At 39.9% G+C, this 20,484-nt stretch overlaps 1 protein-coding gene across 1 annotated transcript in view; it reads left to right on the forward strand.

Annotated features, from left to right (window-relative positions):
- The window catches only part of RIC3 (RIC3 acetylcholine receptor chaperone), a 267,543-nt gene extending 247,295 nt beyond the window's left edge, over positions 1–20,248 (forward strand). Inside the window, exon 6 of the mRNA XM_069223683.1 lies at positions 19,511–20,248. Within this exon, the coding sequence (XP_069079784.1) occupies positions 19,511–19,992 (482 nt within the window). The 3' untranslated portion in view covers positions 19,993–20,248. The remainder of the gene's footprint in view (positions 1–19,510) is intronic.
- The last annotated feature ends 236 nt before the right edge of the window (positions 20,249–20,484 follow it).

Raw genomic sequence — 20,484 nt, forward strand, 5'->3', positions numbered from 1 at the left:
GATTAGCAAACTTTTATCGGCAATTCATCTTAGACTTTGCGAAACAGACCAGCCACATAACTCACACTTTAAAGAAGGAAAATGTAACGAAAGGGTTTGTCTGGACTAAGGAGGCTGAAACAGCTTTTCAAGATTTAAAGAAGGCTTTCACTCAAGCCCCCATCTTAAGACATCCAGATACCAACAAACAATTTATTGTAGTTACCGATGCTTCCGAAAGAGCCATCGGAGCTGTCTTACTCCAACAACAAGAAGATGATGGTCTTGAACATCCTGTTTTCTATTTGTCTCATATACTCTCTACAGCAGAACAACATTACTCAGTACTTAAAAGGGAATTATTGGCTCTGAAAACAGCCTGCCTAGAATGGAGACAGTTTCTGATGGGTTCCAAGGAGCCTTTTGAGGTGAGAACAGACCACCGTAATCTACAATGTTTACGTAATTTTGTATGCCAGAATAGTCGCCAGGCTCGTTGGGCCTTTTTCTTCAGTCAGTATGATTTTTACATCACTTATATTCCTGGATCCCAAAACATTCTGGCTGATGCTCTGTCTCGCCGTTATCCAGATTGTAGTCCTTCCCCATCTCAGTATCTACTGGAACCTAGTAAGATCATTGGAGTAGCTCAGTCTTTCCTAGAGGAGGTACAACTGGAATACTCCAGCCTGTCTGACCGCGAAGTAGAGAAACTAAGACCCTTTTTATGTAAGAGACAAGGATATTATTATTATCAGAATCTGTTATTCCTCCCTACTAACAGAGTTAGAGAAAAAGCATTACAAATGTGCCATGATTCGCCGGTTGCTGGTCATAGAGGCATCAAGGCCACACAAGAACTTCTTTCGCGATTTTTCTGGTGGCCTACCTGGAAGCCGGATGTTGAAAGATACATTCAGGCTTGTCCCATATGTGCTCAAGTCAAGATTCCCCATACCAGACCTGCAGGATTGCTACAGCCTTTGCCTGTTCCACCAGCTCCATGGCACACCATTTCTACTGATTTCATGTGTTCGCTCCCACCATCAGCAGGAAACCGGGTTATCATGGTCACTGTGGATTCCTTTACTAAGATGGCTCACTTCACTGCCCTGAAAAAGCTACCTACATCCCAAGAACTAAGCCAGATATTTATCAACCATATCTTCCGTCTCCATGGACTTCCACATACCATTGTATCTGATAGAGGACCTCAGTACATTTCCCGGTTTTGGAGATATTTTTGTAGGACACTTAATATCAATATAGCCCTGTCATCGGGGATCCATCCTCAGACCAATGGACAGACCGAGCGTCTGAACCAAGGATTAGAGCAATACCTTCGCTGTTTTTGCAATTCTACCCAAAGCAACTGGAACACTTATCTCCCTATTGCTGAATTTTCCTACAATAATACTGTCCATAGTGCCTCCAAGGTCACTCCTTTTTTCTGTTCTTATGGCTATCATCCTACCTCTTTTACTACTTCTCTCGGTCTACCTCTCCTCTGCCCGCTATTACTTCTCTTTCCAAACGACTTCTACAAATCCATAGACTAATTCGATCCAATTTGTTAAACACCAAGAGATATATGAAGAAAGTAGCCGACAAGAAACGTAGGACCACTCCAGACTATCACCTGCAAGATAAAGTCTGGCTTTCATCCAAATTCTTGCCCTCACGCCTTTTTCAGAATAAGTTCACACCTCGCTACTACAGGCCTTTCCGTATTCTTCAGTTGATTAATCCTGTCACTGTCCGTCTTCACTTGCCTCATACATGGAAGATTCATCCAGTCTTTCATGTTTCCCAGCTTAAACCTTATGTACCTGACCCTTAATCTCGTCAGTTTCCTTGTCCTCCTCCTGTATTAGTGGATGATGTTCCTGAATATGTGGTACAGGAAATTTGTGACTCTCGTCTTTTTCACAAACGTCTTCAGTATCTGATTCATTGAAAGGGTTATCCTCTCAGTGAATGCTCTTGGGAAGATGCATCTTCTGTTCACGCACCTCTTCTGATTCAGCGCTTTCACCGTTTATTCCCCCTCAAACCTGGGCCTTCGGGAGGGGGACCTACTGTCGCGCCGCGTGGTGCGGCGCGAGCCGAACTTTCGGCTCGGGCCGCACAACGCGTTTTCAGGACGCGGCGCGCCCCTAACCTTTCCTGCACATTACGAGGCCCCAGACTTGGCATGGGGCCTCGCTCTGCTTTTGCACTCGGCATTTCTTGTGCCTCCTGACCCCTCTTACCTGTTCTTGTTCCTTCTTTTTTCTTTTCTTCTTTTCTTGGGTCTTTTTGTTGTACCTTCCTTTATGTCTTTTCCCCCTTCCCATGTTACCTTTTTCTTCCCAGCATTCCTTGTTCCCCATTCTCTATGGTTCCTACTCTATTCTGTTCTATGTACTTTTCCCTATCTAAGATGGTGTCCTTTTACTTCCTGTTGGTCACTTCCTGTTTTTTGGTATTTAAGGGATGTGTTTTCTTCCTTTCTTTGCGCTGCAACACTTTCTGTTCGGATGGTGTCTTCGCTCCTGATTCCTTGCCTTTCGGTTCTGGATTTCGTCAATACTGTGTTACCTGAATTTTGTTTCTTTTGATTCCTGTTCTTTTGTTCTTGTTTTCAGGAATCATTCTGTTTGGAGGTTTTTTCCCCTTTTTAGTTTTTTTTTCCCTCTGGCGCTATTTCTGAAGGGCACGGTCTGTTCTTGGCGTTTCCATTGCCTACAGCACCGTGGCTACCAGAAAGAGTCGCCCCTTTCTGGGCCAAAGCCGAACACTCAAGACCCACGCCACTCGATCTGCGGATTCCAGGCGTAAGCAGCACGTGAGTCGTGACACTATTTGAGATAATGTCGCACCCAAACCGGACTTACTAGTGTCCGTGGTCAGGATGGTTTTCCTTTTATGGTCGAAATTACACAGATGCGGTGCTGTCAAAATAGCTAGTTTGATCTCCTGAAATGCACGCTCATGTTGTTCTGTCCAATTGTAAGGTACGTGACTCTTTAGTAATTCCCTGAGGTCAAATGAGATCGCAAAAAAGTTCTTGCCATATTTTGCCATGAACTCAGCTAGGCCCAGAAATTACCTTAAATCATCTTTATTCTTGGGAGCCTCCGCTTTCTTCACAGCATCCACTAGAGAGGTTTTTGGTTTGAACCCATCTTTAGAAATGATGTGCCCAAGATATTCTACTGAATTTACCCCAATGCGACATTTCTCTTTCTTTAAGGTGAGACCAGCTGTTCTCAATTTGTTAAGGACATTCTTTAGGTTATTATAGTGTTTCTCCTCTGTGGCTCCGTAAATAAGGATGTCATCTTGGAAACAGAGAGTTTTACTAGCATCACCTAGGATTTGCTGCATGATTTTCTGAAATACAGCAGCTGCTGAGGCAAGCCTGAAAGCCCAACGGAGTGGTAAATGCTGTAAGTGGTTTCGATTCTGAATGCAGTTCTATCTGATGATATGCACTTGAGAGATCAAGTACCGAGAAGTATACAGCTTCACCCATTGTGCTTAGTAATTCATTAATCCTAGGCAGAGGATGTCTTTCAACCCAAATATTTTTATTTAGGTCTCTTAAATCCACACAGATTCTAATATCATTGCAACCATTTTTTTTAGCCACAACTATGGGGGCCAACCATTCTGAACATTCAATCGGTTGTATAATCCCTAGGGTCTCTAACCTTTCAAGCTCTTTCTTGACTGCATCTCTAAGTAAGTGCGGAATGGGTCTGGTTTTGTGCACTACAGACTTGAATTTAGGTTTAAGTTTAATCTTGTGTTGGAAATTTTTTAGTAGGCCTAGTTTTTCACAAAATATTTCAGGGAATTCCTGGAAAATTTGTTCGCTAATTATAGACGTGTCTACACTCAATACCTGTTCAGGATCGTTGGGGTCTAGTTTTATTCCCAGTTCTCTTTGATGTTGCCACCCCAATAAACTTGATCCTTCCTCCACTACATAAACCTTCCCCACTGTGGAACGGCCTTTAAACGAAATGACAGCTTTGAACATGCCCTTAAGATTAATAGGATCCTTATTATACCCCTTAGGGTTAACATCTGGTTTTACTAGTTCAATTTCGTTATCACTCTCCACATTGCTGAAATCTGAAGCATTTATAATAGTAAATGGTGAGCATGAATCGGCATATACTTTTGTCGTTTTGTTATTGATTGAAATAGTGCACTCAGGGTATTGTGGTAGATTAACCCCTTCCGTTTTAACCTGAAGGACAATTTTCTTAATAGACTGTGAACTTTCATCCGACCTCTTACCATCAAATTCTCTTTCTACTCTTGAGATATTCTTGCACACCCTAGCAAAGTGGCCTCTTGTGTTACATTTCCTACAAATTGCAGACTTGGCTTGACACAAATTTGAATTGGCTAAATGGTTGCTGCTTTCACAACGGTAGCACATTAAGCCATCTTTAAGGTTAGACTGTTTTTGGATCGACTTATTACCAGTTTTTACCTTTAAAACTTTTTCATCAGTTGTGTTGTCTACAATTTCGTTTATGTGTTCATTTTTTGCAGGTGAGGATCGGATTTCTCGTAGGCATAAAGCCATGTGTTCGATTCATTTTGCTATTTCAATAGCCTCTTGCAAATCGGGTTGCCTTTGTAGCAATTTCTCTTGTATTTTAACATTGTTCGTGCAACGAACCAGCTGGTCCCGTATGAGGGAATCATTAAGGTCTCCGAAATCACATAAGGAACTTAACCCCCTTAATGCAGCAATGTAATTAGTTACACTTTCCTGTTTCCCTTGGCTACGAGAGAAGAACTTGTGCCGTTCTAGTACAACATTAATCCTATCACCAAACTGTTTCTCTAGCTTTAAATACTTGGTGACATATTCATCCTGTGCTTGACCTTCAGGCATATATGGTTCAGGTAGCGATTCATACATTTTTCTGCCATGTGTTCCTAGATTGTGTAACAAGATATGTTGTTTCCTAAAAGGATTGAATTTATCCCCCCCAATAGCAATTAGGTACGATTCAAAAATTTTAATCCATTCTTTCCACGGAACATTAGGTTCACCCATCTCATTTAAGAAAGGAATTGGTTGAGACATACCAGCAGCCGCCATAGTAATTGTAATCCCCCTTAAGACACAGAGATAACACTAGTATTAACTATAGTTGTAATACAGTGAACGCTTAGTTCCAATAATAGTTTATAACTATTTAAGATGAGAGCCTTGCTTATGCACTCTGTACCAGAATATGAAATTTAAATACTTGATCTTATTTCCCTTCTGCACTATAAGCAAGTACACTGTGTATTAGATTATAAACAATTATAGTACAATTATTACGTTTTTTGTTACGCTAGTAGTAGAATGCTGTGCCTGTCAGCGTTGGCAGGCAATACTTGGTGCTGGTACAGTTTTGTCAGAAACCAATCATGTGAAGAATAATATGTGACTGCTGTTCGGTGAACGTTTACTTAAACTGTGATTGTAGAGCCTTCAATCCTTTCTAACATGTGGTTGAGAGATCAAGGGTGGTAATGTACTGCTGCTATCTTGTTCTCGTATCTTATTGAGCTGTGCCTGTCAGCGTTTATTGTTGACAGGCTTTTAATTCATTTAATTGTGGATCCTGTTCCTGTATGTCCTGGAAGGTAGGGGTAGAGAAAACGCTCTATTCTAATTGTGTACTAGCGCAACCGTAATTAAATTTGATTGTTATTCCCACTCGTCTTTTATTGCTTAAAATATACACATGTTCCGGTTCTTAACGCGTTGAACTACTGAGTCAGTGTGACTGTTGACCGAACTCCCCGCGCGCATCTCTTCACAGCTTTCTTGTCAGCTGTGTGAGCTGCACTTTATACATCCTTTGCCGGAGCGTGTGGATAAATGTGTTCAAAGGTTCTTCAATTGTGGACGATGAATAGAATTCAGCGCGCGCGTCTCTTCACAGCTATCTTGTCAGCTGCGTCAGCTGCACTTTTGACCTCCTTTGCCAGAGCGCGAACAAGCGCGCAAACCTTCAAATGCGCTGGTTATTTCACACGTAATTTAAATCACAATTTTACTCACAAATTTCACGCGCTGGCTTGTATAATAAACATCCAATGTTATTTCTGAACGCGTTCACAATTGATACTAGTTCTATTTATTGATACAGGAAATTTGAGGAATTCAAAGCTGTGCCTGTCAGCGATTACGTTGACAGGCGTTTATATTTAGATTTCACAGAGTGCCAGTTATACGCCCTGACTGTCGTTTGGAATACAAAGCTGTGCCTGTCAGCGATAATGTTGACAGGCAAATATTTTTGCCTTCGCTGTCGCTAGAATATAAGAAAGCTTCTTACTGTAACAAGGATATCCAATTCAACTTGCTGACATCCTTGGATGGAACGGCAGGGCCAATTGAAGAAATACCTTCCAAGCGGTGGAGATGGAGGTGCCCCCTTATGCACCGACTCGTCGTCAGTGATATAATGTCGGAAACTGCATACAGTTCTTAAGAGTTAAACTTTATTTCCATCTCCACTTCTTCAATTGTCATTTTCCTTCACACAGCTTTTCTTGTTCCCTCTCTTCTCACAGCTCACCAGATTCTAATCTGCCCTCCTGTGCTCAGCATTCCGAATGTCCCATTGCCAGGCACAGGGGGAAGGATCTACCATTTCTAACTAACCATCTACTAATTCTAATTAGCTGTTATTACTAACGACCATTATATTTATTTTATTTTATAACTTCCTATGAATTATACTGAACTTTTATATGAACTATATTACAACAGATATCTCATCGGAATTTAGTTATTCTTAAATTTCTCAAGGAGAGAGTCTGCTTCATGGGGATCCCGTATGTTATACATCCGATTTTCTCTCATCACCCTCAAAGTCGCAGGAAATTTTAACTGGGCTGTGGCCCCCAGTTTCCTAAACTCTTCCAGCATCTTGCCAAGTTCCCATTGTTGATTGGAGGTCATCCGCAATACATCAGATCTTACTTCAAAAGAAACTCCATTTGCACTCAAAGTTCCGGTCTTCAACGCTGTAGAGAGGATTTTTTCCTTAATAGCATGGGTGAGAAAATTCACCAGTATCGTTCTTGGCTTAGTGGCACCTGGTGATCTCCAAAAAGGGTCCCTATGGACCCTCTGTATATCTTGGGATAGCAAGTCCTCGGGCCCTTCCCACACTACACCTTGACTTAGAAGACCTACCACAAACATTTTAATATTGTCCCCCTCGACTCCCTCTGGCACATTCATTATTTTAATATTATTCCTCATAGCGTTATTTTCTAACACTTCAAGACGCTCAGTATTCTGGTTCGCCGTTATCTTCAATACTTCAATATCCTTTGCATGTTTCTCCACCGTCTCATTAAGTTGAATCACTTGATTTTTCAAAATCTGAGTTCGCTGTGTTAGAAAATCCATCTTTACCACCAATGCTTCACAGACATCTTGGATCCCTTTCCGGTTATTCTGTGATACCACAAATCCCTGCCTAACTTCCTTAGACAAAGAGTGCAACAAGAGTTCCACTGATGGCTGAGTATTTGTGGAGTTCAGTTCTGGTAACGAATCCAGCTCGTGGCCCAAGGGGTCTGATTGCCATCCCTCTGAAGTGTCACTTCTTTGTTGCAGGGGGGCGTCCTCCCCTATACCTGGAATGGTCTGTTTCTGCACTAAAAGACAGGCAGTGGATACCCCCCTCGCTTGTAGGGGGTCCAGATGAAACAGAAAAACTATCCCCATGTGTTTCAGCTTGCTCCCCCTCCTCACATTCAGACCATAAGGTCTTATTAGAGCTAGCCATGACATTATCTAAGCTCTTGGCTTTGAAGTATGCCCTCAGTGAGGGGGTTATTCTCTGCTGAGAGAGGGGGGAGGGCTGCTTTCTCCTTCCCTCGAATTTCTTCTTTTGTTGTGGCAGTGTGGCCCCCTTTTCACCCAGAGTATCTATAGAACTTTCAAGGCCACTGCCCTGGCATGAAAACATGTGGGGAGAGCCCCCCTCCCTTAGGTTGTTACAGTCCACCGACTCCACAGGTTCCACATGCCCTCACCCAGTACCTGATCCACGGCGACCACTCCACTCTCTGGCAGATTCAGAGGCTCCAACATCGAAGGGGAGACAGAATCTTTCCTGTGCTGCCCCTGCCTGGTCTGCCTCCAGTCGCCCCCCTCAGAGCGACCCTGGAGGTGAGAGCGCACACTCTCCGAATCTCGAGATCAGCGCGTTCCCAACTTCCACCACTTTCTCTTCCCACTGGAGTGAAACCCAGTGCCGGCGTCTTCATCCGCCTTGGAATGCGGTCTCGTAGCTTTCGAGATGGCATACTTGTTCGGGTGAGTAACCGGGAGGAATTTCCGTCCCGTAATATTTCTCCTTCCTTCGTGCTTATTTCCGTGCTTGGTGGGGGATCGTGCAGCGCCGCGGCTGCTTTAGCAAAGCGAACGATGCCGACCTACAGCCGCCATGTTCCCCCTTCCACAGTCCTCTATGCTCAGTGTTTCTGTTTACAGCATACATGTGGCTCGAGGTCACAGTCTCATGACTCTCAGTCCCTCACAGGCTGCAAGCAATACCCTTTCCCATCACATCACGGGATATGAGTTTTGGATGGGTGTTGCTTGCAGCCTGTAAAATGACTGACAGACAGTCGCGGGAATACAGGGCTTGTGCCCTAGCCGCCTGGGAGTGCTTGCAATTATGACACTGCTGGCATCATGAATGGAAGGTCTCTTCAGACCCCCAAATGTTGCAGGCCAAGGCTGGCACATGGCCAACCCTTAGCCTGCTTAGGGACTGTATTAAAAAAAAGCTGTGTTGCACATGCTCACTAGAACATGTGTCCCTCACAGTAATGCCTGGCTGCCTGACTCTCATCTCAGGAAGAACGAGAGGCAGCCAGACACAAAGGGCAGCACATGGAATGGACTTAAAGCCCTGTTTTTTTTTTTAACTAGAAAACAGCTTATGTGGATGGTAATTGTTCCTGACAATTACCATCCAAATAACTAGTAAATCAATGTGGGTGGTGTCCTGGCACCCTCTAGTGGCAGCCGCAGCTGGGTTACAGCAAGCCTAATAAAACCAGGATCACTCCATTGCTAAACAAACATCATCAGACCCTAAAGAAGCATTGAACACCCTACCCATTACAGGTGTGCCTATAGTCAGCAAGGTCTTGGAAAAAGTAATGATGCATCAACTGCAAGGGCACAAAGAGTGTAGGACACCAGACAATGAGGGTTCTGAGTTGATAATAGAATGTGGGTTAGTCAGTTATACATTGTCTGAGCCGACTTAGGGGATTTGGCTCTCATGGTGTCCTGGATGTTTTGGCAACCTTCAACACTATTGATCACACAGTACACCTCTCCTTCCAGGCAGACATATTTGGAGATGTGTGTGAGAATGTTCATGGTATAATTTATTTGTTCTGAGTCAAAACATTGGGAGCCTGCCTTTCAATTCCAAGAAAACTAGAGTGTGAGGAGCTACAGGGATCATCACTCTAACTGATGCTCTTTTATTTAAATATCTCATACTCTTTTAACTCTGACTAGGCCATGGTACATGCAATACCATTCCTACACAGATGAAAGACAGCTTCTGATAGGGAAAATGTACAGTGGTGGATGATGGAAGCTGTCTGGTGGATGAACGATAGCTGTCTCCATTTGAATGGAGGAAACAATAAAAAGTTACTCTCTGAGAGAAAAACTATATTGAGTGCTTAGACCAGAATGCCTGCACAAACCATTCAACCCAGAGAAGAATTAAACAAATTGTGGGCATACCTGTATGAAGAACCTCTGTAAGAATATTGTTAACAATATGTATTCCACATCTCACAGTTTCTATGAGTTATTTGCCTTATCCCCCATTGCTATGGGCCTGCTGTAGGAAGAGTGATTGTTAACTCTAAGTTAGACTATGTTAATAGTTGTCTCAAGCAGGGATTGGGGAGTTTAGAGTTCAAAGCCAATCCATTCATCTACCCTGGTGGACCAGGTCATCATCTTGGGAAATATATCACACCCTTGGAAAAGAAGAATTGTTCATAGGGAGAAAAGGGATGAAAAAAGACATAAGGATAGGAACACTCCTGCAGGGCAGTGGTTTGAAAATATGGGTTGGATTAAGACCAGCATGGAATCTCTGAATACTAGCAGGGATGTGCAGATCTCGACCTATCAGTGAGTGAACAAAGATAAGTGAGATAACACAATGCTGAAACAAACATACAGAAATGGGCAGCAAAGTTTTAGGACTTACCTGATGCTGACAGTCCCAGATTGTAACTAGTCCTCAGCATACCGAGAGCGCAGATCAAGAACCGAACCCGGACGGAAGAATCACTGCAACACCAGGAAGGATGGAGCTTTTAAGTAGGAAGGCAAGAGGGCTAGGAGAGCACAACAGGTAACACGAATTCCAGCAAATAAAGTCACAAAGGAATGGATGGAACTAAAGGTGTAAAAACAATAAAGGTGAGGATATAGAATAAACGCGTGCTGACAATGGCAACAAGTAAGAAAGTCACAACAACAAATGTTACCAGAGAGTTTGTTAATGTACAGGCGAGTTTATATATACATGATCTGCCCCTCGTGGGCCTGAACTGTGCCTTTCAGTGACGACACTGCAGTGGCTAGGGCAGCAGAGCTGAATTGTGAAACACATTCTGCACCTTCCACTTCCCTGCCTTCAAGTTCCTCCATGTTTGGTATATGCTAGGCATCTTGTCGTCTAACCTGACTTGTCATCTATGTTGGTCTTGCTAAACACCTGGAAACTTATTTGCAGATGGCCTAAAAGTGGTTCCTCATTTGCTGAAATTTGTCCACCTGACTGATGGGTGACGTCTGCTCCACTGGCTGTATATGGAAGTCCCACATTCACTTCAAGGTTCTGTGCCTGGCTCATAGGATTAATTAGGGAAGGGGCACAGCTTTTTCAGAGACAAATCACATTTCAAGAGTCATTCAAGAACACTGCAGTCTAAGTGAAAGCTCCCCTGTAATAACAGATGTCATTGGAAAAAAAGGGGTGAAATAACCTTTTACTTTTTAGATCCCAGGCCGGGAGTACCCCGTCAGACAAAATCAGGCACAAAGAATATTACATGACAAGCCACTCAAGGATAAATATGCTTCTTTTTATATAATATAAACTGCTGCTAGGAGTAATTCTTTACCAAGAGGCAACCATAGGCTGCATGACACTAATAAATTAAGTTGAATCAATCAGTCAATCAAAAAAATATTCTTTGAGTAAATGCGACTAATCCTTAATTTAACCCTGACTTAGTTCTTAATTTGCAGGAGTAAGTGACACCTCATTTATGTTTATATAGACCTGTCTTCTATGCACATAGACACACATCGACTCACAATAGTATCTTATGGGTCCTCCCCAGACCATTGCTCCCTAGTAAGGCTGTACAATTCACTTGACTCAGCACTCCTTGAATTAACCTAGCATTGTTATATTCTCTTCCCAGTAACATCTCATAGCCTCATTCTCAACACAACTGTTGTCCTTAGTTCTCACAAATCAAGTCAAACACTCAGTACACTAAAAAACAATCTACAAATCCTGTTCATTTCACAGTTCAGGAATATAGAAAAAGACAGGTACACTTTATGGCTCTCACAATGAAGTCCTTGATCTTTGTTACCATAAAGATCAGTTGTCAGCCGCATCTGATCTAGTTAACCAGCCTCAAACCAACTTTTCCTAGGAAAAACTACAAAATATGTAGCACACCCTGTTCAGAACACGTCATTTCAGACAACTTGCTCACACCATAGGATGGCAAGTGGCTGCAAATCTGAAAAAGCTGTTTCAATTCCCTCCTGTTGTTTTGTTAAAGGTTAAGGGTAAAGGGTAAGCAGAAGCATTTCTACTGATTGTACTTTTGACTACATTATACAATAAAATCCCTACCACTCTGCTTTGCGTCATGAAGTGCAGGGTGGAAATAAATTGTTCTGCGCTGAACTGGACTCAATCATTTCCAAAGACCATGCAGTCACAATCAGTGACCACCTTTGCAACAAGAGCGTGATAGTGAGGGCTTCTCTCTGAACCAAGGGAGTCCTAAAGCTGTGAATATGCAGAACTGCAACAGTCAATGCCCACTTTTTAGCTTCAGCGATCCCAGCAAATCTAAAATGTTACTTTCTCAATATAGGCAGGCGTCTACTTAAAAGGGACAGCAAGCAAAAAAACATTTTGTCTTGTTTGCCCCTTACAATATGATATAATTGCCTTACTTTATGGCTAATTCAATTTTAGTGCTATTCACCCCAGTGACATGCAGCGGAAAGTTTAGTCTCTCATAAAGTTTGTTTTTTCTCTCTTTAACTTCGCACATGAAGAGCCTATTATTGACAAAAGAACTTGTTGGTTGTCAGAATATCGTCCCCTAAGTATCATCTGACTGAAATATTGTGCATTAAATATTGTTTACAAAATAATCCCAGAGGTGAAGTTAATATTTGAAAATCTACACCCAATGGAAAAATCATTTTGTAAACAATATTTTGGATACAATGTTTAAGTCATACATTAGCTTTCTTCAGTCAGAGCTGTATGCTACTACAATATCATGGCCTAAATATCATCTGATAGAAATATTGTGTTGTAATGTTGTAGATAATAATAGAAAAAGTACGCTCAGTCGAGCAATATTTTTTAAACTACATTTAGGTCTAGGTATTTATAGCAGACAAAATATTTAGTAGATATTTTCAGACATACAGTTGGAGCTCTGTGATACCTCAATATCTTGGCCTACATATCATAAAAATATTGTGTCTGAAATATCATTTACAGAAATTTTGCAGTATTGTAAATAATGCAAATTCTACACTGAATGCAACAACAAAAGGTTTGTAAACAATAGTTATGAGAGAGTTGTTTTATTCTTGATATTCTGGTATATAATGGAATAGAGCACTGAGTTTGAACCCCAAAAATGCAAACGATAAAGTATTCTTAAATTAGATGACCTAGGTAAACTCATGGAATTCAGTTACACCTCAGCAGTGCTTAATTTGAGTGGTTGGTTTCTGGTGCTCGGCACCAGCATTTAATTACCAACACTGGCACTTATGACAGCTGCCACATGGTGGGGGTGTTTGTGTAATTTAAAAAATAACAGTTATTTATGAACTCAATATACATTAAAAGCACTAATACCTGTACCAAAGCCATTCTAAAAGCTCTGGGTGCCTCAAACAGTTGTAATGTCACACTTGTAGCAGTGTAATAGTAGTTGTGTAAGTACTGCCATTGGCAGTGTGTGGTGCAGACAGTGAAAATTGCGAGGATGCTGGTGCACCCTGCGAGCTGCAGCATTGCCACCGGCTCGGTTTCAAGCCGGTGACAATGCTGTAGCCTGTTTCCCGCTAGGCTGGCAGACGGAAACTGAGGTTTTCACTAGCCAGCCTAGGGGGAAACTCTTAACGGGGCCGGCGGGGAGGTAGCCTGAGTGGTGAAAACCATCTGCCGAACTCGTAATGATCCCCTTAGTCTGGACTCCTCAGTTCCCCTTACAAGTGGATGATTTTCCTCCAAATGCAGAAATATAATTGATGCACTTCTACGAATATGATCTCACCTAATCAATCCTCATTTTCAGAGACAATTTCTAAGACTTGTTTTCTTATTGCTAATAACTTTATAATATTATTGTGCTCACTACTGCTTTATATTACACTAAGATGACATGCAGTATTTGTAAGATATAAGAAAAATATGAAATACCAATTCATCACGACATACATTGGATTAAAACCCAGGCATGTGAAATGTGTATCCCAATAACCATACTATTAGGATATTAGTGGCAACATTTCAATTACTCTGCTACTCTTTAGTACCCTTGCGCATGATCACTATGCATCCACCACTTATCAAAATATGGAGTGATTCAGAGTGGGGAATAGGGGCAGATAGGAATTAGTTTATGGATCCTGTAACTAGTGCTCTTCCAGCACACATATTATCATGAGGCTCCCTTAAAAACTTTCATCCCTTGGCAAAGTTTGAAAAGTTAAGTGAAACACATTTTCTTCATCTATTTTGTGCCTGTTTTTAGGCAAAAGACCAGTCTACAAATGTTAGTTGGTAGTGCTTTCCATCGAACTATATGGATGGTGGCATGGGAACAGCCAGGTACAACTTATGGGATGGCCCCTTCATGCAAACTAATTCAAATCAGTGCGTATCACTACTTTAAATAACTTTTTGGCAACTTTTAAATGGAAATAAAGTTTTGTGCTGGAAAGTAAATAACAAATCAACTTGTGCCAATTTGCATCACTTTTGGTGATTTTACACAGCCACAAAGTGTTGATAAATGTGCCCCCCAAATATGTTTTTAAGTTGCTCAACTTCAGGATGATTCACTGGCACAATATAATGCTAAAAAATATTTTTGACAATAATATTGTGTCAAAGATAATATTTACCACAATGTTGGGCTCCTGTAAATAAATGGTAAGTGCCAAAGTATTGGAAAAATAATAATGAAACTAATATCATCCACAAATATACAAAAATATTGATTTGTAATAGAGGTTAAAATAGACAATGTAAATTTTGTAATGAATACATTTATTATATTGTAAATAAAATAGATTCCACTAATATTTAATACTACATATAAATATAGACTTATATAAACACACGAACACATATATGTGTGTGTTTATATGAATATATATTTATATATTGTGTGTAAAATAATTCATATTTTTTACATTATATTTTTAAATATGTAAAATGTATTACTACAGATATATATAGTAATACATTTATAGTCCTAAAAGTGATTCTAATGTAAAATACTATTTTTATTATGTTACAATATGTATATGTATGTATATATAAATATACACACACAAAAATATATAATTATGTATATAGATGTACATAATAATTACTGCTATAAAATCTAATTAACCAATATTCTGAAAACTATTAAGAATATTAAATATCCTATCCCCACTGTAGTGTATGCAACAGTAGGGAAAGTGTTGGACTTCGGAGGGGTTGTACTTGCTATTCCTCCTCCAGTCACCACAAAAGTAGGGAAATTGTTTTACTTTGGAGGAGTTAGATTTACTATTCCTACTCCAATCAGTTCAGCAGTAGAGAAAACATTGGGCTTCAGAGGGGTTATATTTACAATTCTAGTAGGGAAGGTGTAAGACTTCAGAGGGGTAACCTCTGAGCAACATCAGGGAAAGCACTGGACTTAGGTGGGTTACATTAATCATTCACATTCCAAACAGCACAACAGTAGAGAAAGTGTTGGAGTTTGAAGGGGTAAAATGTATTATTGCCTCTCGAGGGTTAAAATTTACTATTACCACTCCAACATTGGATTTCGGATGGGTGAAACTTACCATTCCTACACCAGACAGGAAAAGAGTATGGAAAGTGTTGGACTTCGAAGAGTTTATTTTTACTATTCCTACTGCAGTCTAAGCATGGGTAGGGAAAGTACTTCAGTTCAAACACATAACAGATATATGTTACTCCTTGAGTGTAGAAAAAAATTAAACTCTTAGTGTAAAACAATTGACATAAAAAAGATAAGTATTTAATAAAAAAATGAAAATCAATCATTCCATTTATATAATTGGTAATTAATAATTATCAATCAATAAATATTTGTTCTTCAATTATAAATTAACTTCTACAAACCTAGCACCCCACACTTAAATTATAGCTAAAAAAGTATTCCTTAATTCAATTAAATAATTAATTTAGAAGTAATAATCAATAGTTAAATAATTATTACTTAATTCACTTCCCACCCTATACTCCTACAAACCTAGCATCCTAAAACTAAAATATAAGTAAAATAAATCACTATTCCATATTTACATAATTAAATATCATTTAATCAATCCATTAACAATTATTAATAGAATGTTAATTGATTGGTACTTAAATTCTGATTCTATACCCCTACAAACTTAGCATCCCACAACTAAAATATAAGTAAAATAAAGAAGTATTCCATAAATGTATAATTAAAAATACTTCACATAATTAATTAACATGAATAAATCATTATTACTTAACTACCTTTACACCCTATACCCCTACCAACCGCTTGCAGCTTGCAAATAACATGCAACAAAAATAAAACAGCATTACATGATTTACATTATAAATATCAATCATATAATTATCCTATATCATATAATTAAATTCAATTTATTAAATAATTTATAAATAATTATTACCTAATTTCCACCCCATTCCCCTACAATCTCAACAACCCATGACACCATAATAAAACACTTAATATTACATGTTATTTAAAAAAAGAATAAAATGTATATAAACAATAGTAACATGAAATTACCATATCAACTAAAACACATTAAAATACTTAGGAGCTATATTTTCAAACACAATATTACTGAAAGAGATACTAAAACATCAATATTATTTTAAAAAAATATTACATTCCTCAAACCCCAATATTCTTTCAGCAATGTTCTTGCATCAGAATATTTTTCTATCACAATATTTTATTTCTGTCTCCGGATATTTTCAACTCAATATTTTGTCTAAACATCCTTCAGAACATTGGCCTCTCAATGCAACATTACATTAGAATAGGTGACGGTTTCAACCTTGCTCTTCGCTGTCTTTCACTATATTATTCTTTGACCTGCGGCAAGGTGGAGTCTTGTTCTTTGAAAATGGTGATTTACTCTGACCTCAATTTCGGAAAGTAGTAACAGCAAGTCATGCTTCATAGACAGGTCACATAGAGGTTACAGTGAGAGTAGAGTCTCTAAGAAAGTGAAATGTCCTTTGTCTCTCCCTTAGCTCCAACCATAATGACATGTGCTTCAGGCATCTCCTGAATAGTGAACCATACTGACTTGATTTCTAATACGACCTACTGAACTTTAATGGAGGTAAGATCACAGAACATCCTCTATGGCCGCCATCTCTCACTGTCTGGAATTTTTTTTTTCCTAAGCTGCGGTTTCATCCAACGTACAATGACATCCTCTTTTGCACGCTAAAGTAATTGAATGGATTCATGTTGTGCATCATAATACTCCCAAATAAATAAAGGTGTGAGAGATGTAGTACTGAAAAAATATTTCACTCAAAAATAATCTGAAATAAAAGAAAGCAGTTTTCCCAATCAGGGAGCAAAAAAGTGGCCCTTGTTTGCAAATTAGGGCAGTTTTGAACTTGTAAAGACAAGTTGGATAGGTGTTTTGCTAATTATGGAAGACCACATGGATCTAAACGTGCTACAGGCAATAATTGTGGTACTATCAGAGAAATCAACAGTAAAAACGGCCTCACCAGACCATAAATCCAGCCCATTCTGATCTGTCTGTCCAGATTTTTGGCCACTGCCTGATTACTCTAATGATAAGTCTGCCCTTGACTTAGCTGGCAAGCCTTTAAGTGGTGAGAGTACCATTACTTCAAATCATAAGGGGGATATCCGTTTTATCTTTGACTACTTTTTGCCACTTGCCTTTGTATACAATTGTGAATCTTTCCATTTGTATTGTGCATGATAACACTATAGGTTAATAGTGCATGTATGGTGCAAGATTAGAGATATTGGAAAGAATATTTATTTTGCGTGGTGCTGTCTGCTTTACTGTCCATCACTGTGGGGTATATCCAAATTACCTGAATTAAACCATTTATTAGAGCAATCAATATTCTTTATTTCGCAGTGACACAATGTACATTTACAGAGAAGATAAGTTACGTTTTTTGAGTGATTATCTGTGGACTCGGCAAGGTGGAAATGAACCACTGCCATGGGCATAGTAAGGTAGAAGTGACCCACTGACATGTTTGTTTGTTCTCGGCACATATACACAGACAACCCAGCGAATGATATGTAGTTTCTTGAGTGTGCAACTTCTGGTGCAAGATGGCCTTTGAAGTTGGTGGTGAGTCACTTTCACCTGCATGAAGGAATTATGGTTATTTTTTTTGGACCATGTACTACCTTCATACTTTTAGGACATGACACCACTAGCTTTTTTCATTTGTTCCTGATGGGATAAGCGGTTTGACTGTATATGTCGGTAGTGAAGTTGATATGAGCCAGAGACCTTTATGACATAATTGCTATACAATTGATGGTTTCATTTTTTTATTATTTACAGGGGGAAACACTCATTTTCCTGGAACCCATGCGAAGTAACTTAACAAACGATCATATGCATTTTTTAATTGCAGTAATGACTACCAATCATATCAACAATTTCAATAAGTTCCATTCAGTTTTAAAATCACATAAATTATTGGTAAAATTGTGATTTCATCTCCCTCTAAGAGACGACTTAACTAGATGGATTTGTATATTATTTTCAAACTTGTTTGAGATCTGTTTCGAGGTGGCCTACAGGTTTACATTGCGCTCAATTAATAAAATGCATGGGAAGACACATTTGAAAATCTATGCCCCACCTTTATCAAAAATGAAATCCGTTACAGTTTGTCTGAGATTGTCATAAGCCCAGGACCCATTAGCCTGTGTGCTTTACAGTAGGCATTGAAAACTACACCCAATTCATACAAGCAATCATGTTGTGTGGAAGCACTACCGAAACCTGCATCCCTGGCCACCCTGGCATGGATAACCCCCAGTGATAGTCCTAGAGAAGCTGATGATCCAAGTGTCCAGCTGGAGCTCCCAGGATGCCTGCCTGACATGTGCACCCCATGGTATGAGCCTAGTAAGCGTAGGGATTGTTCAAATCAAAGCAGTGTCTCTCACTCACTCTACAAGAAATGCAGACATTTACGTATTCGTTCTGAATTAAGATGTCATCATAATTACGATGGAAACAGGAGTTTCGATATGAAGTACCTGTTGAGCGAGGAAATCCACACATCAGATCATTTCCCCTGGTTCTATTTCACCAGGAAAACTCTGTAGAAATATGAACAGGAAAGATGCTTGTAAAGAGGCAAAACATAAATAAATCGGTGGCCAAAACAGATTCCACATTTTCTGCCTATTCCCGAGTAAAAACAATTATAATCAGGTGGTAATAATGCACCCAGTAATTACAGCACTCCAATTTACCACTAATACCAGGCGTGTGCTACCGCATCTTTGACCAGTTAAATTAGAATGAGTCTGACAGGTTTATGAATGTCCTTTCATGGGTTGTCACTTTTAGAGAGGACACGCTTCAGTCTTTTCTCATGCTTACTTGATTTTCATTCTTTGTTAAGACTACCGAACGCATGCTCTGCAAGGGCTTGCTGTGGTGACATTTTTATAAGTCACCAGTATGAGAGGAAAGAGTAAACCAGCAAGTCATAGGCAGAGCAGAGGTCAGATGACAACAGTCATCTAATGTCAGATATTGAATCACATTGGTGAGGCACTGTCTGAACCTGTAACATACATTCCCTCCTTCTTGCCTGCTTTTCAGCTGATTGGGTTTCTGTTTTTCATTAATCTTTATTTATGTTTTTCATATCCCCATGTTAAGGTTATCCAGAAGAGACGTTCCCCATCTACGATACCTCAATGTACTGCAAGCGCAATCAAGACACGATCCTCGTAGACTCTTCTATACTGAATCAGCCATCAGCCGAAGAGCTCGCGGAAAGGATGGAGGCTTTAGAAGACGAGGAACACTTATACACGAAAAGTTTTGCTGACATTGGTGAAATCGGTGACAGTTCCCCGGAAAGACAGAAAAAACAACAGCACGTCTCCTTCAGTGACCAGTGCGGTGGCCTCCATGATAGTCAATCCGGCAAGTGCTGCTGCTGTGACCATGAGGAGGACCCGGCGGTCATAGCGGAGAACGCTGGGTTCAACTCAGACAGCTGCAGCGAGCAAGACGACGACTGCAATGGCCAATTGGTCATGGATTCTGAAGATGAAAATGACGTAAAAAATGCTACATCCAGTGCAAAAGATGAAGTAGACACACTCAGAAAACGCTACATGACTGGACAAGAATGAAATAGAAAATAATGAAGCCTGACTTTTTGCAATGCCACCTTTGTGAGAACTTTACATTTCTGCGGTTTCTCTCTTTTGGCTGCAGCTGTATTTCACCATTACATTATGGGTGCCTGACAACTTTGTTTTGAGTTTTTAGAAAATGTCTTTTTCGCTGGTGGGTATGAAGTCCTCCAACTCTGAGCACGATGTGAATACACACACAGCTTACCGCGCATGATCATGGTTACGCCAATAAAAGCAATTTATAATGTGATTGTCTTTTTGTTTCGTAATTGGAAACAGGGCTACTTTTATCAAGCAAATCCCCGTTTGCTTGCTACATGTTTTTTTTTTCTGTATTGATTGCATTTGCTGGGAGTCCCATTTTCATTTGTCTCTTTTGTATTTTTGAAAAGTCTGATTACTGATAATTACCAATACTGTATAATAAACACACTATTCAGTGCTACCAGTAAAGTATGGTGAAAAAAACAGCAGTATTATTGACAA

The sequence above is a fragment of the Pleurodeles waltl genome, chromosome 3_1, assembly GCF_031143425.1.
Source record: "Pleurodeles waltl isolate 20211129_DDA chromosome 3_1, aPleWal1.hap1.20221129, whole genome shotgun sequence".
Classification (NCBI taxonomy): Eukaryota; Metazoa; Chordata; class Amphibia; order Caudata; family Salamandridae; genus Pleurodeles; species Pleurodeles waltl.